A 25,235-nucleotide genomic window follows, 5' to 3' on the forward strand; every position below is an offset into this window, starting at 1 on the left:
ACCCCTGACCCACGTCCAGAGGCTGCCCCTCAACAGGGGTCCTGGCCCCTCGAGTCCCTCTGGGACCCCACTCGACACACAGTGTGTCCACACAACTATGTGGTGAGCGGGGACATTGAGGATAAGGCTCCTGAGGAAGAGGAAGCGCCCCGGAGCCCCAAAGCCTTTCAAACTCTGAGTTTATAAGAGAGCAGACTCGGGCACTGTGGGACTGGCTGACAGGCCTGGGAACCAAACACGAACTTGTTTGTTGGAAAACAAAACTGATTTAAACAAAAAACTCATCATCAAAGTAAACCATTCGGTATTAGGATCACTGATGGTTCCGTCCCCAGAGGGGTGGAGCAACAGATGGGGCGAGGCGCAGCCTCGAGGCTCTTACCGGCTTCTCGATGAGGTCGATGCAAGGCTGCAAGTCGAGGCCGAAGTCGATGAAGTTCCACTCGATGCCCTCGCGCTGGTACTCCTCCTGCTCCAGGATGAACATCGTGTGGTTGAAGAGCTGCTGCAGCTTCTCGTTGGTGTAGTTGATGCAGAGCTGCTCGAAGGAGTTCAGCTGCAAGAGGGAGATGGGGTCAGAGAGATCCCTGTTGTTGACGGCGAGCCCCCAGGAAGGACCGGAGGGGTACTTAGGCAGAATCTCCTGGGGCCCCACTGTGCCACCCCCGTGGGCCTTCCCTCATCACACCCGCAGCAGGGGCTGCACTGCTGGGGCCCATGGATCCCGCCAGCAGTCTGGTGGAGCCCCTGTATCAAGATGATGTTTTCAAATGCATAAAATTGATCAAAAGAGAAAGAAGTTATCTGGAAATGTAATTATCAAACGTGGTAACATAGAAATCTATAGTGCTTCTTAATTAACAAGCACAAGTCCAAGCCGTTGGCTTCGTAACACCTAGAATTTGAAGTAGAGGTGAATGCAAACAGTATGCGTGTATGCCAAGTCGCTCAGTCGTGTCCGACTCTTTGTGACCCCATGGACTGTAGCCCACCAGGCTCCTCTGTCCGTAGGATTCTCCAGGCAAGAATACTGGAGTGGGTTGCCAGTCCCTTCTCCAGGGGATGTTCCCTATCCAGGGATTGAACACGCATCTCTTATGTCTCCTGCGTTGGCAGGCCGGTTCTTTACCACTAGCGCCACCTGGGAACCGAAACAATACAACATCCAACGACTGCTATGATGTGAAAATCCCTGATTTCTACTAAGACAGAACACAAGCACTGCTAATGCAGCTGTGGTTTGCGTACTCTGCTGAATATACTGAGAGGTTAGTGAAAATAAAGAGGTAATTCTCTCCCCATGCAAGTTCGCAGCTCCTCTGAAAACAGCCATGGACCCTAGGCTAGGCTGAAGAATCTCTGAGCTCCTGCAATTACAAGTTTTTGCTACCTGACCTCAAAGTCTTTATGGGCAGGGACAAAGTCATGTCACAACACTCAAAATAAATATTTGAGAAAACATAAACAATAAACAAACAGAAAGCCCCTGCCTGTGAGGCCTCCTAGGACACCGTCTAGATGGTACCATTCTCGCCAGCATTTCTGTTTGGGAAAGGGCACTTTGTTTAAGCTTTAAATATACCCAACTACTGTCTCCTGTCTCCACACAAGCAAGGAGGTGGCCAGTTCAAATCGCTGTGGGACCAGGTGAGAGAGGACCCCAGCCCAAGGAGAAGGCAGCCCCAGAGGCTCAGGAGGTGAGAGGGGTCTCAAGGGAGAAGCTCACATCAAAGATCTCGAAGCCAGCGATGTCCAGGATCCCAATGAATGAGGCACCCTGCCTCTTGGTCTTGTCCAGAGCCTTGTTGATGCGCAGGACGAGCCAGCGGAACATGCGCTCGTAGGTGGCCTTGGCCAAGGCCTCGATGGCAAAGTCAGCCTGCAGGGATACCCGGGGCGGCGGGGAAGGGTCAGACACAGGGAGTGTCTCATTCCTTTTACCCCAACAATGTCACCTGCAGGGCCCACCCCCAGAAAAACAGCCTCAAAGATGAGAAAAAACCTTCAAGCACAGATACGTTCACTGCAGTGTTATTTATAATGAAGAAAGTTGCAAGAGCCCAAACTTTCAACATTACATGCCAAGTGAACTTGTGTGTGTGCACGCTAAGTTGCTTCAGTCATGTCTGACTCTTTGCAACCCTATGGACTATGGCCTCCCAGGCTCCTCTGTGCATGGGATTCTCCAAGCAAGAATACCGGAGCGGGTTGCCACGTCCTCCTCTAGGGGATCTTCCACTCAGGGATCAAACCTGGGTCTCCTGCATTGGCAGGCAGGCTCTTTACCACTAGTGCCACCTGGAAAGCCCCAGAATGAACTTAGACCTTTGCAAAGACTTTTTAAAAATAAATGGATATGAACTGAAGTAGCTACAGAAGAAATGACATCTGAGATGTGCTTCAAGTAACACAGCTAGGGGTATGGAGACCAGATTAACCAGAAGCCAAGACCAGCCATGAGTCAGTGACTCCTGCAGCCTGGACCTTGGGCCCAGCTTCCTCCTGCTCTCAGTGGGGTGACACCACCTGCTCTCCAAGGTGCCGTGAGGACTCAGAGAGGTGACAGTGCTAACACAGGGGACACCCCAGGGCAGGCCTCAACGCGGCCACTGCAACAGTCCTCGCCAAGGAGGTGGCCCAACCCCCCAGCCAGAGGGCTCACCTGCTCCTTCGTCTGCGCCTTCTGGACATAATCCCGTCCCACCTTGATGCGCGGGGTGAGGATTCCTCGGGTGAAATCGGTCACGTTGATACCCAAGAGGTGGGATACTTTCTGGGCAGCTAATATTTTTCAAAGAGTAAGGAAGGAAGGGATAAAAGGTTTTAATTAAACCCAAGAGAACAAGTCCCTCTGCTCAGCCTGAGAAAGGTATGGTAACTGAGTCACCGTTACCAGGACAATCAACCCGGGCTCAGCCCTTCCTCCACAGGGCACAGAACAGTCGGCTCTCCCCTCAGACAGGCCAGCGGGCATGGCTCCCAACTCAGGGCCCCACAGCGGGACCTCTGCACACCCTTGGCCACGTCCTGAGTGTGAAGGAGGGTCCTGAACACAAACAGCACCGCCCTAGACACAGGGACAGAACAGGACAACTCACACGCCCACCCATTAAATTCTATCGAAAGCCCCTCCGGAGCACATGTTAAGGCTAACTTAAAGTAGGGTCACTTGCCATGACCTGAGGACTAGCAATGGCCAAAGAGCGAGGGTGAGGACAGTGTTTCATGTCCTCCCAAGTCCACAGGCAAGTTGAACGACAGCAGAAATGACTGTTTTACAAACAGAGACAACTGGTCTGGTCTCAGCATAAATGAGAGAAATCCGGGGCCACAGATCATGGGTTTTCTAGCTCATTCTGACACTTACTCCGTGAAGGAGCAGCAGGGTCATGTTCACGAATGTTTTACCAAAATACGGCGTGACAGGCAGCCACACACATGCAGTAAAAAAGAAGAGTGTCTAAGATCTCTCCAAGACTCCTTCTCCTGACCCATCTAACCCAGGCCCCTACCCACATAATCAGGTGAGGGGCCCATGGGATTACCTGTGTTGTCGGGCATGGAGGCCTGGTCGCTGTTACGCTCCTTCTTGAAGACGATGTTGCCGAGCTGGAGGACCCCCGAGATGACTCGCAGCAAGCCTTGGGGTGCAATGAAAGGCAGCTCAGAACCAGGTGGGGTGTCACCCCCCTCAGAGGCCCTCGGGTAAGATAAACCATGTGGGGCACCAGGCCTTGGCCTAAAGCACATCTCCAGGGCCTCTGGTTGACCTCCGCTGGGGCAGCCTTGTGCTTAGATACAAGCTCTGTTAATGCTTCTAAGTTCAGACGTGCCTCTACCTAGGGCCCACTGTCTGTTTTTAAAAATAAAGTTTTATTGGAACACAGTCAGGCCTGTCCATGTACATGCTATTGGTGGGAGAGCAAAAGTGACCCTGACTCTAATGCTGGAGAACAGGGTACACACACCCCAGCCCCTAATCTTCCTAAAATACAGCATCAAGGCCCCCTCACCACCCTCTAGAGAAACAGGAAGACACAGGCAAGGACACCTTGCCACACCACTGTCACTCTGGGTGTCACCAGTGCAGAAGCCCCAGCCCCTTCCACACTCGGCTAGGACAAAGCCGGAATATTCCACTTCCAGCAAATGGCAAGGACAGGAGCAGTAGACCCAGGCCCTGGGAAGTTAGGGACCTGTTCTTTGTCCTCATATGTCCCCGGGAGATATGACCAAGAAGAAATAACCCTGAACCTCAAATCTGGGGGCCCACCTCCCACCACTCAGCCTTCCTCTGGTCTCTATGGACTTCCTAATGGCCAGTGCCAACAGGAAGCGCTCCCCAGCCTCCCCGGGGAGGGCTGGCCCATACCCATCTGCTCTTCCTCTGGGATGCCCATAATCCGAAAGGCCTCCATGGTCTCCTGGAACATGTCCTTGTCCTGTTGCCCGGGAATGGTGACATGCCCATTGGACAGGAAGCGGTATTTGTTGTATGACTCCAGCAGGAGATCAGCTGTAGGGAGCAGAGGGCAAAGTTCAGTGAGGGTCAGGAGGCTCCAGTCAACCCTGTGACCTCAAAGGTGTGGGAGATGGAGAAGCACCCCAAAACACCCCAGGAATGCTGAGTCTCCCCAGCACGAGAGACGGGCACACACAGAGCCCCCTTCCCAAGAGCATCAAGGCCCAGAAGCCTGCAGCTGCACAGTGACCTGCGCAGGCTCCCTCTGGCCTGGTTCAAAACAGGGGCCAAGCCTGCAGCTGGCCCAGGAACAGAAGTCAGGCTCTCCTTGCCTGCCCCCAGGCTGAGATTTCATTTCCTCACTGCAGTGTAGCCTGACTGCAGGGGGATCCCCAAGGTGGGCCCACAACTCACACTTGAGGTGCTCCCCAGCCCCAGACAGCAGGTAGTAGAAGATGTGGAAGGTCCGCTCTTCCTTGGCTTGGCGGATGGCACGAGATTTCTCCAGAAGATCTTCAAGAACATTAAGGAACTGTGCACACTGTTGGGAAGGCAGCCTGCCACATTCCCCCATTCAAAAGCCATGGAACTTCACCAGCAGAAAACAGCAAAACAAAACAAAGGCAAACTATCCTGGCTCTGTCCCTCATGGCGTGTAGCCTGTCCAAACAGCAGCTCTCACACTTGGGAGCCTCGTCTGTGTAAAGGGCCCCCTTCTCACAAAAGAAGGGAGCTAAGAACACCTCCCCAGGCTATTAACATAAAGGAGCATCCACCCAACTCTACCCTCAGGGAACCACACTGAATGACCTTCTATAGCTCCATCCTATTCGAAGATCAATTTTGCACACATGCTCAGTTATGTCCAACTCTTTGCGACCCCATGGACTGTAGCCCGCCAGGCTCCTCTGTCCATGGGATTCTCCAGGCAAGAATACTGGAGTGGGTTGCCATTTCCTTCTCCAGGGGATCTTTCCGACTCAGGGATGAAACTCATGTCTCCTGTATCTCCTGCATTGGTAGGCGGATTCTTTACCACTGAGCCACCTGCAAAACCCTAAGCTCAATTTTATCCCTCCTATAAAGAAAAATCAACTTATCCTGGTCCTTTCCCTGGTGCCATAGACAAGGTGTCGCAAGAGGCCGGTAAAGGGGAAACCGCAGGAATCAGGAAGCAGCCTCTTCTCCATCAAGGTCACTTCTCCCAACCCCAGAACACTCTTTACAGTTAACCACAAGGATACAAGTCTCAATGTTGGCTCCCACGATGTAGCCATTGACATCAAAGTTGATGCGGATGAACTTGCCCTGAGGAAAGACAGATGAAGAGATCAGAGCGCCATCGTCCAGCCCCTTCCCCAGTGGCACAGCCTGGAGGCAGGAAACCAAGAGACTGAGCCTGCGTCTGGCAGCCAGGGACCCAGCACCCCAACCGCACAGGAACTCAGGACTCAAAAGGGCCACAGGGCTAAGCCTGAGTCAGGACCATCTCCAGGGGTGCCCAAATTCCTCCACAGAAGAGAGGAGGGAAGCAGTTATCTGGAGGCGCTCCTCCTGCTTGGTCTGACTCTGGGTTCTAACTGGCTGCGGTTACAGCAGAACAAGCAGGGGACCGGTGGGGACTCCTCGCTGCCTCGCTGTCTTCGTCACCTGAGCTGAGGAAGCTCCTTACGCAGGTGTGTGACCCAGTCTACTGCCTACAACAGGCCCGGAAGCACCAAGTCTGACCCTTCTCTGCGTCAAACACTCAAACACTCGGTGGGAAGGTGCCCGTGAGCACCACCACTCACAAATCGAGAAGAGTTGTCGTTCTTGACAGTCTTGGCGTTCCCGAAGGCCTCCAGGATGGGGTTGGCCTGCAGCAGCTGCCGCTCCAGCTCACCCTGGAAAGGAACCCAGAGGCATGGTGAGGGCCAGGCAGTGGCGCGGCTGCCAGACGTGCTCTGCCAGGCGGAGGGGAGGCGGCAGAGCTGTGCCCACACACCCCACGTGCCAGGGATGGGGGCTTCCGGACTCCAACCACACCGGCCTTGGCCTGGTCCCCAGTGTCACTCCAGAGCAACCTTTTTGCCAGATGTCTGGAAACGCTGCCTGACTTGAACTTGCTTCCTGGGCTAACCAACCAGCAGCCCTAGAAAGGGAAAGCAGGCTGCCCATCCAGCTCGGGGACCTGGTGGGACGGCCTGGATCAGCCCTGGAGGATGCACTAGGAAGCAGCACTTGAAATAAGAAAAGACACAGAGGCATCAATCCTTCCCCTGGATCGTTTCCATCCAGGACGCTGCCCTTCCTCTGCCCCCCGGACCTCTACTCCCCACCCAACAGCCCACAAAAAAATTTTCCCTTTTCATAGGACAAGGAGAGAGGGAACCAGATCTGCAAGACCCCACCTGGTCACATCTGTGTCCTAATAAACTCTGCATTTTCCCTGCTGGTCCCCTGTCCTGCTACTCCCCAAGCCCCCCCACCCCCCAAACCTGTTCCCAGCAAGTCAGGTGTCTGGGCATGGGATGAGCAAGGCCCACTTTCAGTTCTAATTATTTACTGATAACATCAATAAGCCCTACTACAGTCTCATGATACTTGGTGGTTGGCAAAAATGTCCCCTTATTTACGCCTTCTTATCCTTGGGTCCTCGTGATACTTAGAGTAGGAAATACAAGACTAGCCCCATTCCACAGAAGAGAAAACTAAAGTTGAGGGAAGGGGAATGAATTGCCCGAGGTCATCCAGCCATCATCCAGCAAAGCAGGTCATCGAATTCAAGGTTTCTACCTCACACCTATCAGTTACCACACCATCTCTCGCCACGCCCCAGCCCTACCTGGGGATCTCCCTGCTATCAGGTGGGCAGGACTTTGGAAGCAGTTATCATCCTCCTGGCAGGCCAGGTAATAACTGACACTGCCTGAGGAAAAGACGGCTCTTGTTCACCTTAATACCTGGGCACTCTAGGGAGACAGCACATCACACAAGGGCCAGGTGGGGTTTTCTAATTTATCGGCAGGGCTGGAGTCAAGCCAGGACTTTCTGAGAATAAAGGCTGCCTGCCTGTAATCTGTGATGAAAGGGAGAACTGGCGGCAGGTGCTCCCCAAAGAGCCATGAGCTACAGCGTCCCAGGGACGCCTGCGGCACACAAGGCCCCTCAGGCACACCATTCTGTACATAAGTCTACAGAACACCGAGGATGCTCTGGGGTCTGGAAAGGCCACCAGCGACTGGAGGGGGCCCCACTACAGCCATCCCTGGTCAGAGATCCTCCCAGGGTTGGAGAGTCTTGATTTTGGACTGTATAGATAATGTGGAGGAGGGTCAGTGCAGCCAGGTCAAGGGGCAGAGGTCAAGCCCACAGAGCAGGCCCTACAGGAGTGCAGGGCACCAGCAGTCACAGGACATTGGCTTCCATCCCCTAGGCTCAGACGGGCTGGGAAGACAGCGAGGCAGCCCACGGATCCAGAGTTGGTTTGAGCGCTGCTCCCCCACTCACTAAAACACCTTCTCCAAGCACAGGCCAGGCGGCCAGGCTGGCCGAGCCACTCCTGTTCCCAGTCAGGTGGGAGCTTGGTCCCCACCGGAGCAGGCAGCCTGCTTAGACGCAAAGCTAAGGCCTCTGTTGGGGACACAGGCTGCTGCTGTGGAAACGTGGGGCCACCAGGCCAACCCAAGAGCGACCAGCTCGGAGTCCTGAGCTGAACTCAGCTGAACTGAATGGTGGCGGCTAACCTACAGGTTTCTCTTCATTGATGCCTAACCGGGCACAGCAGAGACCTTTATTTGTCAATGAAACCTGCATATGGTGAAATTCTGAGGCACTGCTATAGGCAGCATGTGCTTGTGAGGTTTGGGATTATCTGCATGCTCTCTGAAGGGCTTCCCTGGGTGGAGTTTCTGCCACGGGCCTCCAACTAGTACACAAAAACCAGAGGGAGGAAGAGCATCAGAGGTCGCTGTTCAGACTCCAGAAGTCCATCTGGAAAGTCCCTTCACCCAGTGCTGCTTTGCCAGCTTGCCATCTGGCCAAAGCCTGGACCCCCATAAGCTGAGGTTTGGGGTATCCGAATGGGTGTTCTTGGGATGAGCACTTGGGTCACTGCGGGGAGCAAGCTCCCCAGCGTATGCCACAACAGGCCTAGAACACAAGGCACAAACCAAGTCAAGAGTGTCTCGTGGCCTAGGTGTGTGCGCAAAATCACTGCACAGCTTCAGGCGAGGAAATCAAACAAACTGGTCAATGGCCTTTACAACTGAGGGCCTGGACGGTCGTGGGAAGCCAAGGGCAACCTATTCAATCATTCGAGTTGAACTTGGAGCTGGGTACTGGGTGCCCATCACACAGCAGCCTGAGAACGAGGACGTGACAAGTTCGCCTCCACTCGTCACAGCTCTCACATGCCGTCCTGAGTGCTGGGGGCCTGCCTCTCCCCGCACCTGCAGACGGATCAGCCCCAGACATAACGCACGTGGGTCGGCGTCACTGCTCTGTAACTGTGGTCCCCCGTCCTGTCCCACAGGGCAGCGACACCAAGACCACCCTCTGGAGATCCAGACACATACTAGGCATTCAACCAGTAGTTGGGAAATGGATTTTCCTGCAAATCCAGAGATGGAAAACCGCAGCTAGAGAACTCCTAACCTCCCCAGGCCTGTTTTTAAAATAGGTCCCTTAAAAAAGAATGGAAAATGGGGGAAGGGGAGGGTAGAGAGAGACAGCAAAAGAAAACTTTACTCGTTTCTAAATATAACTCCTGACACCCCTTGGAAAAAGATTCAGAATGTCTGGCAAAGTCTGGCGCATGAAAAGTCACTTCTGGTTTGATTCCAGAAGACTATGCTCTTTAGAACATTCTGCAGGACACACCCCAGGTCTGCATGCAAGGAGACACACACCGCTACTTACTTACACACGCTGCACATGGCGCCCTGGGAAGTGGGGGGCGCCCAGATGGCTGTAGGGGACCCCAGTGGCACTTAGATTTCATAGGGAAGTTCAAGAGTGTGTACTTGAGAGACAGAGAGAGCACCACACGGGCATGCTTCAGACTGACCACACCCCACTCTGGGGAAGCCCAGTGAGCAGATTCTTGGCACTGCTTCCAGCCAGTGCAGTAAGGGCCGCCCACCCCATCTGGTCCAGCACGCTGAACGTGTGGGGGTCTGGTCAGGCAGATGCTCACTCCGCTGTGCCTCGGTCAGGGCTCCGCACAGGGACTTCTGGCCCTCATGCGCATGGGAACTCTGAGCTTCTGAGAACAGCTAGGTGGTGAGACTGGTCCCCTTCCTGCTGGGGCTGTCATTGCAGAGTGCACGCGAGATCACCGTGTGTCACAACCCAGCCCCTTGTCCCAAGAGAGTCAGTGAACCGAGCCTATAAGAAGAGGTCTAGCCGCAGAGAGTGACAATGGTGTGGAGTGAAAAGCTGCTTAGAAAAAAATCGTAATTCAAGGGCACACGATGGGCAGAACACACATTCCTGGTGTACAACGTGCAGTAAACGTGCAGCTCACCTAGCGAGGACACCGCTGGGTTCGACCACAGTCCACCAAGGGGGAGAGGGGGAAAAAAAGGGAAGTGAGATGACTTTGCAGCTGCCTTTTCTCTCTTCGCTGGGGGCTGTCCACCCAGAGGCATTTCAACACCAGGGAACAGAAGCAGGGGTTCCAATGCCGGCCTGCCCGAGATCCTTCAAGTCTCCATTGACTTGAGAACCAAGCTTTGGAATCTGTCTTCCAACCTCAGAAGTGGAGGACACACAGCATGGGCTGCAAACTTCCAGCAGTCTCCAGTTTCCACAGCAACTCACAGTTAGGGCCGGTCAAGGAGGAAATGGGCTGGCTCTCACCAGACCCACTCCCAGGAAGGCCAGGACGCAGTCTCAAGGAAAGTGGGCCTGGCCTCTACTTCAGTCCCCCAAACGCCAAGCCATGGATCATTAAGTGCTCTCCCTTAGGGAAACCAGGCACGTCCGTGGGGAGGAAGACCACACTCACCTGGTCCTTCTTGCTCTTGTGTGATGAGGCCACGTGAGCCAGGTACTGAATGACTTTCTTGGTGTTCTCCGTCTTGCCAGCTCCAGACTCACCCCTGCCAGGAGAGCCAGAGTAGTTCTCAGGGGAGAAGTGGCCAAATCTTTGGTGTCTCCCCTTTCCCACTGCAGGCTCTACTGTCTCCCATTCTGTGGGTGCCAATGCGGGACACCCCTCTACCCCCGCAAGAGCCCGTGGCAGGAAGGGACAGGCTGACTCTGGAATCCTCACTGGGGTCCTTTCCCATGGCCCTCCAGAGGCCTGACAAGAGTAAACTTCGGTCCACTGCCAGCCCTGGTCACTTGGCAGCCTTTGCTTCCAAAAGTCTCAGGAATCAGTTTTCAGCAGCTGTTGACTCAGGGGTCAAAGGCACTTATACATCTTTCCTTGAAACTTCACTTGAAGGAATGTTCTGTACCATTAACTTCCTCAGCAGTGGGTTGATTTATCAGCTCCTCGTTAGGTTCAGAGGACGGAGGTGAGAAGCCCAGGTAAAGAAAGCTGAGGTTCAAAGCAGGAGAATGCATTCTGGGGGCCATCAGCTCCCAACCCTGCCTTGTTGAGAAAATGCTTGCTTTTCTTCTTGGCTATAAACCCCAGCCCCACCCCCTCCTTTGAGGAAGGAGATTAAATCTTTGGCCATGAAATAAAGCTCATTCTACTGTGGGACCACTGAGTAGCAAACATTAAGCCTGTTCCTTGGGGAAGTGGGGGCTTCCCTGGTGACTCAGACAGTAAAGAATCTGCCTGCAATGCAGAAGACCCGGGTTCAATCCCTGGGTCAGGAAGATCCCCTGGAGAAGGGAATGGCAACCTAGTCCAGTATGCTTGCTTGGAGAATTCCATGGACAGAGGAGCCTGGCGGGCTACAGTCCATGGGGTCACAAAGAGACGTAACTGAGCAACTCACATTTTCACTTTTCACTTTTTGGGGAAGGGGTAGGGGATTGACTTGGGAATGGATTTCATGGACCTAGGTTTTGGTAGGAGTCCCGAAGAGTAAGAACAGAACAGAGTGACCAAGGCCCCGCCACCCAGACAGAAACACTTACGTGCACAAAATGGACTGGTCCTCTCGGTCTGAAATAAAAGAGACATGGGGTTAACCTCCAGGAGAGTAAAGCATCCCCCTCCAGTTTCTGAAGGGCTGCCCACTGCCCCCACCCCCACCTTCCAGGAGCAGAAAGCCTCAGACGCTGGCCTTGCAGGAGGATTGGGGGTTCCACACCACCAACACACGCTGATCCCCTGCCTCACTGGGAGGAGGGACATTCCCTGGTGGCAGCTGCTCCCTCCTCCAGGGGCTCAGACTGCCCGCCCTGGCTGCCCACCCAGCCCCAATTCCATCTGTCCACCTCTGAGGAAGCCAACCTCTGGAAAGCTCCCTGGAAATCTATTTTCCTGAGTGCTAAGGTGGAGGCTGCCCTGTGCATTTCTAACTTGGGGTTGTTGGAAACAAGGTCTGTGGCAGATATTTAAAAACACTGTCCCCATCCAGGTAAGAGGCACAAGACGCTGGGTGAGAGGTGGGGTCAAGGCTGGCTTTGCAGTGGGACAGCCCTGGGCTAAGATGCTGCCTCGGTGTGGCCTTCCCAGAGCCCAGCCTCCTCCCGTGATGGGGGATAAGAGTGTACGTGGAAATTACACACGAGAAAGCACCAGTGTGGTGTCTGGCATGGGGAAAGTGCTCAGAATGTGAGTTCGGAGGCAGGCAGTAAAGAACAGAAGCTCTTCATAATCAGCTCCTGGCCAGTTTCTGTGACAACTGGGGTCTCCCAGCCTGGGGGTCAGGAACTCTCAGCCACTCTCCTAGCTCTGTGAGCCACTCAGCCAGCAAGGATGTAAACAATGCTCTCCCCTTGAGGGCAGGCAGAATAGTAATGTTCAGCTCTGAAAGCAAAGTTTGACAGAAATGCTTTATTTAAGATATCAGGGTTGGCCTGGCTCAGTCCTGGGTGCGCAATTTTAAGCAACAGCTATAAATAAAACCTTTTTCTTTTCCCTTTTTATCCCATCGCATGGAACACCCCACCCACCTCCTTGAGGTCAAGTCAGCCTGAATCCAGGACCAGGCTACTAATGGACACTTGGCTGCAGTGAGGTCTGCGGTTCCCAAGTCCTGGTTTCCTTATCCATACATAAACATGCTACTAACTCCCTAACAGGATTAGTTTGAAAAACAGAAAGAATGTGCAAAGGACTCAGCCTGGAAGCCTGTGCAAGAAATGAACTCCACAGGCAGCTGCTGTCCATCTACCTCCCCATCAAGAAGTCGCCATGATGGGTGGTGCTGACTCAGTCAGGGAGGTGGAAGAACTAGCTGAGAAGTAACCAGGGTTCCAGCAGTTGTCAGCAGCCTCAGTGCTAGAGAGAAACTGACATCAGCCTTCTGGAAGAACACCCCCACGGGCTCGACTGCCCAGCCAGACCCTGCAGGACACGGCAGCTCGAGGCAGACTCAGGGCAGCCTGTGTGTTCGGCCTCAAGAGATGGATTTAGCTGTTGGGCACCAGCAGATACTGCACAGCAAGGTCACGTGCCTCTCCGCGAGGGGACCCTCCTGCATGCTGATCCCAGCAGCCCACTCGGCTGCACATTTCTGACAATCACCTCTTCTCCTGTCTTGGGACGGAAAAAGGGAGTCCAGCCAGGGAGGAGCAACAAGAAAGCTCGAGTCCAACACAAGCTGCAGCTGCCCCTCCAGCCCTGAGAAATATCAACAGTGCGGGGGTGGGGAGGGAACCCGGCCACTCACATGGACACAGCCCGCACCCTGCCCCCCACTGGGCAAGGGTTCAGAGCAGACCCGGAGGATGACCTTGCTTCCAGCTCTCAACTTTCCCAAAGAACAGGGCCCTTCAAGGCTGTGCAGCAGGGTCTGAGACAGACCGGGAGGGGTCCCCGATAAGGCAGCAGGGAAGGGAAGGCAGGGGGAGGGGCGGGAGGGAGGTGCTAAAGGTGGGGGAAGCCAGGGTAGAATAAGAGAATAAGGGGACTGGGGGGTGGGACATGGCATAGAACAGAAAGAACACAGCTGTGATGGGGTCAGGCCTTCCTCCCCCACCCCCTGCTGCATCTCAGAGGCTGCCCAGCAGCTAGCGTGTTCAGTCCCGCTCCCTGGCAGCAGGCAAGAATGTACCTGCGCGGCACGGCAAGTCTGCAGGCAGTGGCGGCTGAGGCTACCATAAAAGGAAACATTCCCATCCCTTCCAGAGGAGCCGTTTTCCCAGGGCTGTCCGGGCCTGGTCCCTGGGACGGCTGGAATTCCTCTGATTGTCTGAGGGGGAGTCAGATGCTGAAAGGCTGAACAACAGGAAGCAAAGGCCCCAGACACACACGTGTGGGCACACACACACAGTCACACTGTGCACACAGACCCACACGCACACACACAGGGTTGTGGACAAGTTGCATGTGGACATGCATACACATGAATGCAGAGAGCAGACGTGCCTGGGCACATGTGCAGAGCCATGAGTGCGCACACAGGCACATGTACACCTGTGGGTGCACACACACAGATAGACACTTACACAGAGGCCTGCACACACTTCACATCCCACTTCCAGATCCAAATGCTTCGTGTAAGCTTCATCCACTCCACCATCTCCAGCTCTCCCTGCTCTCTGACTTTTCACCTCCAACTCCTGAAGCCAAGGTACCACTGCCAACCCAGCCTAAAAGGAAACCCTCCAACCCTTGAATTTTACACTTAAAAGAAACCTTAATTTGCTTCACCAGAACATTGGCTGAGGCAAACACTTTTGCAGAGGAAACCTGACAGGAGGCGTTTCTGATTTCCTCAACTCTTGCCCCAACCACTGGGTGTCCCTAAATCCACCTGCCCACATCCCCCAGAACCTGTCGATTTCTCTCTTTTTACAGAAGGTTGGGTCGGCACCTCTTAGGAGGCAGGCACTGCCCCTGGTCTGCACAAGCTTGTCTCACCGCATTTGGCTCTGTTCCTGCGCTCAGAAGCATCTCTTTTGGGTAGGGCTATTGTTTTTGTTTAGTCGCTCAGTCATGCCCAACTCTTTGCAACTCCATGGACCATAGCCCACCAGGCTCCTCTGTCCGTGGGATTTTCCAGGCAAGAATACTGGAGTGTGTTGCCATTTCCTTCTCCAGGGGATCTTCCTGAGCCAAGGATCAAACCCAGGGCTCCTGCATTGGCAGACAGATTCTTTACTGCTGAGCCACCAGGGGTCAGGCAGGAGATGGGGGAGGCTGGAGGGAATTCTCAGCGACTCTCCTCTGGCTCAGTTTACTGTGCTGGGGCCCCAGTGCATTCCGGCCAGAACTCTCCTTAACACACACTCCATAAGCTCTCCTCTCTAGGGACACGGACCCTTGAGAGTCCAGCCCACTCCATTGTTTGTTCAAGTCCTTATTTGAGCCTGTGTGGAATGAAGGCTTATTTGAAAACACCCTTCCTTCCTCCACTATAGAGGAGACAGACAGACAGACAGATAGGAATCCGACAGCCCAGAACCAGGGAAGTGCACCCACCAGAGAAAATCCAGTTCTGGGAAACAGGCTCCCATAGGATGAAGACAGTAGCCTGACTTAGGGCCCCTGAACCTCTCCTGCCCTGGTCCTGCTTTGGCAGGGACAGGGTAGAGACAGGAACACGAATCTCTGCAGTGATTTTCAACTCTTTTAAAAGCCGCAGCAGGGACTTCCCTGGTGGTCAAGTGGTTGAGACTCTGCCTTCCAATGCAGGGGTTTCTGGTTCAATCCCTGGTCAGGGAGTTAGGATCTCACATAGCAAAAAACCAAAATGTTGAAACAATATTGTAACAAATTCAATACAGACTTTAAAAGCAGCAGCAGCCTTTCCTCAGGAAAAAATCTTCCTGAGTCCCCCATATGAAGCTACTGCTAAGTCACTTCAGTCGTGTCTGACTCTGTGCGACCCCGTAGACAGCAGCCCACCAACCTTCCCTGTCCCTCGGATTCTCCAGGCAAGAACACTGGAGTGGGTTGCCATTTCCTTCTCCAACACATGAAATTGAAAAGTGAAAGTGAAGTCGCTCAGTTGTGTCCGACCCTCAGCGACCCCATGGACTGCAGCCCTCCAGGCTCCTCCATCCATGGGATTTTCCAGGCAAGAGTACTGGAAAAGTAGGAGATAAAAACCATAGCTGCTTGGGAGGTGGAGACAGGGTTCCTGGGAACACACTTTACAACTACTGGTCCATGTGTCTGGAGCCGTGGGGGAGAGAATAAAGCCGCTGGCTTGGTGCCCTAGAGCCCAGGGCAGCACCCTCGTTCTGCACGTCCCCACAGGATGCCTGGCCCCTCAGCCTCTGGGCAATGCAAGGGCAGGGTTCCCTGGCAGCGCCGCTCTAAGGATCAAATGAGGCGGGTGCCTAAAGCCCGAGACACAGGGCAGGGTTTGGAGACTGACCAGAATGACCCCAGCTCTCTGCACCTTCCAGCTCTCCCAAATGCATGGCCTCCTCACAACGACAATGAGAAAGGTTTTAAGTTACATATCCAGTGATGAGGCCACTCCCTCCCTGGATTTTATTTTAAACCCCAAATGCCCTGAGGCCTTTTGGAGCCGATTTTGATGTCCACATGGACAGGTGTTTCCAGCCAGCTCAGGAGGCCCCATCGCAGGTTGTGGAGAGGGGCGGGGGGGAGCCCCAGCCACAGGTATTTCAGGCCAGGTATAGGCTTTACAGGCTTCTGTGAGGGGCCTTCTCGCTCACTTCCTCTGAGAGAGGAGCTGCAGATTCTTGTCCATAAAAGGCCATGCGGCTCGCTCAGCCGTGATGTGACATCAGCCCCGACAGGAAGTATGGGAGGAAGGGAACAGGTCTGGTTCACCCACTGCGGCTGCCCAGGACTGACTCATTGGACGCTCACTCAGATAACGGCTGCTGGTCTTCCGCAGGGCTTCCCTCTGGGGGCACCTGGAACAGGGTTCTGCCTACAGGACCCGTCTTCAGATCAACCAGGTTTTTCTCCAGAACAGACTGAGATGTGGATACAGCCCAAGCAAAAATGAATTCACAGGGCAGTTGCAGCTTCGACAGCCCACCTGAATGGGTGAGAGATGGCACAACCAGTGGGCCTGCGACTGTCCATACCAAGGCGGCTGTTTTTTTTTGCTAAAACTGCACAGCAGACCCCCAGGTCACCCGCTGTCAGACCCCTGCTCGGTGTTGCCTGGGACAGAAGCCTCGAGCTGCGGGGACAAATTCCAGGGCTGCAGGTTACTTCTCCTGAGACCCTCTCAGAGACAGCACTTTGGTCCCAGTGGGCGAAAACACCAGGCACTTTGCCGGGTGTAAAATGTGGAGAGACTTGTGGGTTTGAGCTCAGATGTGGGGGCTGGGAAGGTTCTAGACAACAGGTGGTCCCATCAACTGCATCTAGAAGTCAGGACACCAAGTCCTGAGAAACCCAATGACTTGGTCAAAGCATATAAGCTGGACCAAGAAGCCAGGCCTCCAGATTCTTCCCCACACTGCTCCCATAGGCCAGGGCCTCAGGGCTGCACGTGACGTGCTATTCCCACTCACGAAGGGTCACGCCAGCCTTGCAAGCTGTCTGCTACTTTTTCCAAAGCCAGCCCAAGTCATGAGCTTGGGTTATTTAAGTGCATGGGAAGCAATCAGAGGTGAGGAAGAGAGGGGGCAAAATAATGCCTCCTGTTAGCGGGTTGCTGCCAAGCCTCAGCGGCCTTGTGTCACGGCACCCAGGGGAACCTACCAGCACCCCAATGCAGTCAGTGAGTGAGGAGAAAAACCCACTGGTGGCTCCCAAGCACATGGTGGTGTCACCAGCCGTGTTCTCTTCAGGAACAAAGGTGGGCCCAGACCAAGCAGACACTCGAAGCCAGAGAACCCCACTCGGTGCTTCTGCCCACGTTCTCCCCCTGTAGGGTCAGGGTGTGAACTCTGCAGAGGCCCCAGTCCCCAGGCACAGGAGCCAGAGGTCTGGTAGGCCTACCCCACTAGCACCCCTGACAATTAGAAAGAAACTCAAGGGACTTCTCTTGAATTCCGTTAGGAGGCCCCAGATAAGCCCCTCTTGGTCAAAATGCTTCTGGTGGCTCACGCAGGTAAGCTCCTTGTGCACAGGTAAACCTGCCAAAACCACTGCTTCTGGCAGACAGGGCTAGGAGCAAGAACTTCTCAGAGTGGGGCTGCTGCTGAGGCAGCTCTCATGGGTCTGCCAGGATGGAGGGAGACTCAAAAGCCACATGTGGGTATAGATGGCCCACAGCAAAGGTCATGAGGACATCTGGAGAGACCTAACAACCCCTGAGGCCAGTTTTACCCTCTGAAATAACCCCTCATGGAAAAGGAAAGACAGGCAGGACTCCTGGACAGAGTGCACTAAGCCACAGGTCACAGCTCTGCAGCAGAGAGCACAGGCGGCAAAGACAAAGGGACACAAACAGGGAATGAGATGGACACCACCAGGCAAGCTCAGGACAAACCTGGCTTCAAGTTGGAGCACAAACAGCCCTCCCAGGAGACAGCGGGCTTTGCGAATGTCCCATTGATGGGTTCGGTCCAACTTAGAGAACCAGGAACACCAATGCTAAGGAGACAAACTGCAGTGGCACGTGAAGATGCGCCCAGCAGAAGCCAGGGGATCCAATGTCTCGAGAAGGACAATCAAATGAAATAAAAGATGGGCTTGGGACTGTGGGTCCAGTATTTGCCCCCACAACATAGCTTCTGTTCTTGGCTTTCAGATTAGAGGTCTGCCCTATTGTGTTTGCAGTCCATCTTGGGTTAGAGAGACAGCTCTTCAATAAGAGTCAGGAAGTCCAGTTGGAATGACACCCCGAGCCCCAATCAGCACCACCTGTCTGCCAGAAGCACGGAGTTATTACAAAGGTTGACACTGGGCCATTAGCCTTGGTCAAGACTAGAGGAATTTTACAGAAGCCACTGATGTTATCCTAAGTTTTACACCTGCAGACTCTCAGCTCCCTTATCTCTTTAGTTTGGAGGAATTTATCTTGTTCTCCTCTGATAGCTTAATTCCAGAAATCAGGCAAGCAAAGGAAAGCAATCCTTTCCTCCAAGCACACCAGTGTCCAGCCCTGACATATCGGGACACACTCTCTTGAGGTCTCCAGCCAAGAACTTGAGAAAACAGGAAAAACAAGCCTGTAGGCAGCAGAGAGGTTAAAAGCACAAAGCAGCTTAGCCTTTAGAGACGTTGCAGGTGAGTTTTTGTTGTTTGCATGTTGCAGGGAGGGAGATGTGAAGTAACAGAGACATGGGGCCAAGTTCTCGGCCACCCGCAAAGTTTCAGGTTCCGAGAGGTCACTTCTTTCTTCTCTCCCACTTCAGTCAGCCCAAAGCAAAGCAAAGCCGGCCTGCTGGGTTGAATCAAAAACAAAACAAAAAAAGCAAGCCAAGAGCTGAATCCTTGAAAAGGACTCATTAACCACAGATTCCTCTTCTAAAAAGAACATTTTATAGAAATGAGACTGACAGGCGTGACCACATTGTAAGTAGGCAGCCTCATTTCAGGAGCTGACTTTCCTTCCCGGGGGGCCTCACCAAGCATCCTCTACGCGGGGGCTCTGGTGTTGGGGTGGCAGGCCCAGGGCTGCCTGTCACAATGCCCCTCTGGTAGCCCACCAGCACATAAACAGAGGACTGCTCCAGAGCCAGGGAGGAACTGTCTCTCGTGTGCACGACACCCTCCGGAAGACCCACCCTTGAGGCCTCATCAACCCCAAGGCCCAAGGACCAGATCAGACAAGCGGGGGCTGCATCTGCCAGCACACGCCTGTGTATCACGTGGTGACTGCGGGGATGGCAGCTAGATGAGCCACTTCCTGTCCATGTCAGTACCCAGAGCCTGGCCTCTCGGAGGAGGCTCACCGAGGAGACTTTAAGAAGCCACCTGAGGAAGCGTTTGCTTATCACCTTCTTCAAGCAAGTGGGAGAGTGTGTGATGAGCAGTTCTTGCAGAAGGCAGGGACTGTTCATTCAAGACATTGCATCTCCAGGCCCCACTGCTACCTTCTATTGGACATTCGTCACAGGACACAGCCTCTCGTTCGATCCTTGGAGTAACCCTGCCAGTTCCTTTATCCAGTCAAGAGGCAGACGAGAAAATGAAGGCCCAGAGTTGACCCCGATCGGTCAGGACACAACAGGGCCAGACTCCAACTAGCCCAAACCCCGTGCTCTCTTCTCCACACACTTTCTGCTCACAAGGCAAGTCTCTCCTTCAAGCTAAGGCCCAGAGAGACCCAGCAGACTAGACTCCTCTGATGATCTGCTCCAGAAGCGCCGTGTCATCTGTCAAAGCTGGACTCCCCACCCTCCTGCTGTGGTGTATCTGCCTGCCTCTCAGGCCCCCAACCCCAGCAGGGCTGCATCCAGCACAGCCGGCTGGCAGGAGTGACAGTGGGGTGGCAGGGGCGACAGAGTGCGGCCCTAGGGTAAGCCGCTGCCTCCAGGCCTCCCTGCAGACAGCGGGGCCTTTGTGTGCAGCCGGCTGGCAGGGCTCCCTGGCAGGGCCCGAGCCTCCTGGCCGGCACATTCCTGCCTAAGTAGAATCGTCATATCTGCAGCTTCCTCGGCTGCCTGTCCTGTGAGTCTGCTTTATGCAGGGACTGTTGAAGCACTTCCGACACAGCACCTCTGGAAGACCTTAGAGGGTAGACAGCTCCATGGGAACAACAGTCGCCAAGGCTGGGTGAAGGCAGAAAGAGGGCCCTAACCCACCAAGCCAACAGAGAGCATCCCTCCAACTCCAGCCAGGGAGGAGGACAAGTGGTGAGCCCTGGAGGAGGGGTACCAGGGTGGGAGTGGGAGAACTGGCTTCTGGGGCTGGCTCTCTGGGGGCCTTTGGACAGTCAGTTAACATTTCTGGGCCTGTCCTTCTACCTGTGAGGCAGGAGGACTGTCCTCAAATGTGAAGAGAATGATCAAATTCTACCCTTCTTTGCTTACCTAGAAAGGTTACTCAAGCACCGAGAGGCAGGTGGACACTCACCCAGCCCTTGGTGACCAACCACCCTAGGGCAGCCTCCACTGAGGAGCAGAGGTGGGACTAACGTGGAGCAAAGGGTTAAATAGTTCTCGGATGAGTTCAGGTCTGGAATGCGAGCAGACCCTGCTGTCCGAGCTCATTAGAACACCAGAGTCACCAAAAGTGAACCAAACCTGGTATTCTAACTCATTAACAGAGAAGGGAGTCCTTTTCTTCTCCTCCTGGGGGAGATAACTGAGCTCTAATTCTTTAACTGGCTGGGTCTCCAGTGAAAACACAGGCAGTCTTTCCCACAGAGGGAGACTCCCAAATTCCCCCCAGGGCAGCCCCTGGTACCCTGTCCCCCAGAGCTGATATATGCCTTCAGTCTTCTCATCCTTCCGGCCTCAGATCATTCAAAACCTTCCGCTTTTTACAGAATCCTTAGGAACGCGTCAACCACAGGTAGGAAGACCCAGTAATGCCCAGGACAACAAATTAACCCAATGGGAAAGCCAAGGTTGGGAGGGTGAACCTACCAAGTCACCACAACTTTAATTAAACCCAAGGCTGAGGATTAAAACAAACAAAACTGGGCCAGGCACACCTGGGCAGTGCCATAACCATTTATTGACACATACCTGCCAGCCTTTCCACAGGATCTGACCTCCACGGGGAGTTCCGCGGTGACTTTCTGACCACCCCAGGCCCCAGCAGCAACATCTTCTAAACTCTCAAGACACCTGACACTTGCTGCAGTCATGCTGACAGCAGGTATAGGTGGCATCTCATCCTGTTATCCAGCTTCGCCCACAGATCTCTGTGTACAAATATGTCAGTCTCTCTGCCCAGACTGCCAGCACTTCGAGTGCCAGGATAATGTACTCAAGTATTCTGGCACTTTCCATCTCCTACCTCCATAGCCTAATCTTGAGTACCATGTGCCTCCATGCCTCATCTTGTGCCCAAGGCAGACTGCACTAATCTACCCCAGCATTCTCTGGCACTGAGTCTCAGAGCCTTGCCAACACAGGGCTAGGCAAGGCACTACTGATTGATCGGAGCTGACACTTGGAACAAAATCCATCTGCAATACTTAGTCCAAAAGTTCTGAAGTAAGTGGGGGCAATTTTGCGCCCCCAGGGAACATTCAATAGTTATGTCTGGGGGCATTTTTGATTGTCACAACTGGAGAGGGAGGGTGCTATTGGCATCGAGTGGGCAGAAGCCAGGATGCTGCTAAGCATCCCATAATACTCAGGGTAAGTCCCACCCCCACCCAGCCTGCAACAACAGAGTATCCAGCCCAAATGTCAGTGGTGCCAGTTTGAGAAACTCTGGCTTAGTCTAACAAATAGATAGAAAAACCATATAATTTATCATCCAAACTGGGGTGCTTCTGAAAGTAAGACAGCAGTGTCAATACTAACTGCAAGACAGCAGCAGGCATAAATCAGGCCTACAGGCAGACCAGAGCATTTAAGAGATGAAAGGCAAGGGAGGTCCCTAGGAGAAGTCAAAGAGCTCCTCTCATAAAAGTCCCCAGACAAAGCCACCAACTCCCCTATTTGGCAGAATAAATGCCAGTATGTCATAAGCCACAGCCAGCTGAGGGACGAAATCTTTTTCTAGTTCTCATTTAAAGAAAAAGCAGAAAAGGAACTGTCTGGCTGTGCCTTTTAGGATGTGTGTGTCAGAGAACAGACTTGTGTTTCTCAAAGCCAGGGGGGCTGCGTGTATTAAGTAAAACACTCTCTCCAAAAGAGAGAAGCTGATTCTAACAACCTGAGGACCCCAATGCTCCACTGTTATTACCTGACTTAGGGCAAGAACCAAAAGACTCCTCCTGGGAACTTTCTTTATTGGTGAGCCATCTTGTCATAAAAGGGCAACTTCTGTTAATTAACTTCCTCCCTATTGTCTCAAGAACAAGAAATCTGTTGCCGATTGCTTTGCTGGTCAACTATGTGAAACGAGAGGGAACTTGGAAATGTCCCTGGTTAACATGGGGGCTGAAGAGCTGCACCGAGTCCAGCATGAGGCAGAGAGTGGGTGAAAACTTCTCAGTCTGAGGTTCAGAAAATACATGGACCCAGCACCTACACAGATCACTAAAGAGAAGCACTAAGACCCTAGGTTCCTCATGCCTGCAGATGTATTTCCTATCCCTGTTCTCCAAAAGATGAAAACACCCACCCATTTGCCCTCATAATTTGAGGCAGCTCCTTGGTTCCTGTCAAGGCCATTCCATTACAGCCAAGACTTCCTGCTCAACACAAAAGAAAGCTCCAGTCCTCTGCAAGTTCCCTTTTCCTTTTTTCCCCAGCTGCTTCCAACCTGTAGAGCTGACTTTTGTCCCTCAAAATTATCACAGTTGAACACATAACTTGGGCAAATCTCTTTAGGAAGAAGTCCTACAGGTTGTTAAAAAAAAGGCTAGCAGTCTAATTTCAGAAATTCCAATTCCTGGAGCCATGCTATAGTATATCACTACGTTATTCTTATCATAATGGCTTGACGAGAAGTGAAAAAGCCCACTTGCTAGAAAAAAAACCTTTTGGGTTCAGGATCCAAGTATGGGAACATGCTCTAACTCAGCAATGCAGAGCTCAAGAAGACTCCAGCCTGCATGAGGCCAATTATAAGAGCCAGGAGAAAACTGACTCATAACCTCTGGAGACAGACTCGGGCTCTTCTGGAATCCCACAAAATGTTCTCCCATCAGACTCTTCTAGTTAGCACTCTGAAACCAATATCCTACTTTAAAACTAAAAGGCTGGCTTCCTCAAGGAATTTCGATAGACGTGAACATGAGCCAAAGGGGAGGTCAAACTTGTACATCCTACCTAATTCACCAAGTTTGGTGATGAAACACCTTCCACAGCACTGTGTGGATGGTACAAGACAGACCCACATGTTGCCATTTTAAACCACTAAACCAGGGATAAAATTAACGCAAGACTCATCACCACCACTGCCTAGATTGACTATTAAGATTAAAGAAAAAATAAAAACAGGATGCCCATGTAATAAGTAAGACATGAAAAACCACTATCAGTATAAGATATAAGAATGTAACCCTATGCTAAGTAGTTGGCTAAGCTCTGAGAATATAAAGGCAACATGGGCCTGGTCCACACCTAAGTCAAAGTATTACCAGGGTTAGCCCAGACATCCTCCCTAGCTGGCAGTAATACTTCAGTCACGTCTTTAACAAGAGTAGAGACTTGCCAGCTATTGCAAGGCAGATGGAACAGCCATGGTGGTGTGAAGCAAAAAGGCCTATTGGAGAAATATAAGGAGTTCCATGCAACCAGGAAGTTGGAGAGGTAGGCAGCAGGCCAATTAAAAAAGGGACAGTGTAAGATGAATCAGGTTCCAGGCTTGGGTGATCGGGTGGATGGAGAAATGGCATCTAGGAGCAGTGGGCTGGCGGCAATCAGCTAATAGAGCTGGTCCTCAGCAGGAAAGTGATGGCAAAGCCACTGAAGCAGGTGGGGCCATGGTCCAGAGGATGAGACCTTGAGAAGCAACAGGTGTTAATAGGGGAGAAGACGTGAATGGGGCCGTAAGATTAGGGAACCATAAAATCGCCGGAAGGAAGGGCTTTCAAAAGGAAGTGGTCAAGACTGTCCAATCCTAGGAGAGGTTAAGTAAGATAAGAAGCCAGAGCTCCACAGAAGGGAGGATGGGCTTTACCAGACAGTCTGGGAGGGCAGCAGATGACATGCAGGGGCAGGAGTATGGCTGAGAAGTGCTGAATGGAGGCACTGAGCGTGGATACTTCCCCTAAAGAGTTTCACTGTGATGGAGGAGGGCAGAGACAACCTACAGAGGGCACAGAATCCAGGAGAGACTTTGTCTGTTTTTTTTAAAAGACGTAATAACTCACACATGTTTCCAGACTGTGGAGAAGAGAGGAAGAGGTTAAAATCATGGAGGAAAGGGAATAACAGGTAGAAAAGGCGGCCTGGAAGTCAGAGAACTGGCACAGGAGCTCTTGATCAGAATGAGAAATTGGGAAAATAATTAGGAAATGCACTTTTTTTTAAAGCTTCTACAATATTCTATCAACATATAAACATCTCCTTTGACAGCCACCAGTCTTGGCTCTCATGCAGTGGCTTACAGACCTCGATGCACAGCCCCCTCACCAGCACCAGTGATAACCAATCCACAGGATCACCAGGGCTTTGAACATGAAGGAGCACCTGCAAAGTTGCCGACAAGGCTGCAGGTAAAGACAGACCCTTGGAAGGCTGAGGGACTCACCTTGCATCATACTCCTATAGGCGGTGTCTGTGATAGCGTAAATGTGGGGGGGCATCTCATGCCTCTTCTTGCCCTTGTACATTTCCACGATCTCTTCGGAATAGATGGGCAGGTTCTTATAAGGGTTGATGACCACACAGAACAGGCCTGAATAGGTCTGAAAAGAGTGACAAACGGGAATGGGTTAGGAAGTTTGACTCACAATGTCATGGAAATCCTGTAGCAAAATGTCTGCTGCCTCCAAGGATCCCAAGTCAGCCTGATGTGAAAGCACCTCATGGAGCCCCTGGTTTTCCAGGTCCTGCTCCAGCAGACCTGCTGAGGCCATGGGGGCATCACCAACATTTCTGCTTTTTCAGTGGGGGGCCTCCCTTGACTGCAAGACTGCTGCCAGCTGTGCGCGTCAACAAGCATGTGCTTTGGGCAAGATACGGGGCAAGCTTCATGGACAGTAGGAGTCCAGTTGTGAAACTGAGATGTAAGGACAATAAGAGATGTGTTTGCCTTCGTGAG

At 52.8% G+C, this 25,235-nt stretch overlaps 1 protein-coding gene across 1 annotated transcript in view; it reads right to left on the reverse strand.

The window, feature by feature from the left end:
* The window catches only part of MYH9 (myosin heavy chain 9), an 85,951-nt gene that overhangs the window by 26,365 nt on the left and 34,351 nt on the right, over positions 1-25,235 (reverse strand). The window contains 11 exon segments of the mRNA NM_001192762.2: positions 383-556; positions 1,727-1,879; positions 2,663-2,781; positions 3,546-3,641; positions 4,373-4,516; positions 4,877-4,975; positions 5,707-5,770; positions 6,253-6,345; positions 10,452-10,545; positions 11,540-11,567; positions 24,723-24,879. Of these exon segments, the coding sequence (NP_001179691.2) occupies positions 383-556; positions 1,727-1,879; positions 2,663-2,781; positions 3,546-3,641; positions 4,373-4,516; positions 4,877-4,975; positions 5,707-5,770; positions 6,253-6,345; positions 10,452-10,545; positions 11,540-11,567; positions 24,723-24,879 (1,221 nt within the window).

The sequence above is a fragment of the Bos taurus genome, chromosome 5, assembly GCF_002263795.3.
Source record: "Bos taurus isolate L1 Dominette 01449 registration number 42190680 breed Hereford chromosome 5, ARS-UCD2.0, whole genome shotgun sequence".
NCBI classification, from domain to species: Eukaryota; Metazoa; Chordata; class Mammalia; order Artiodactyla; family Bovidae; genus Bos; species Bos taurus.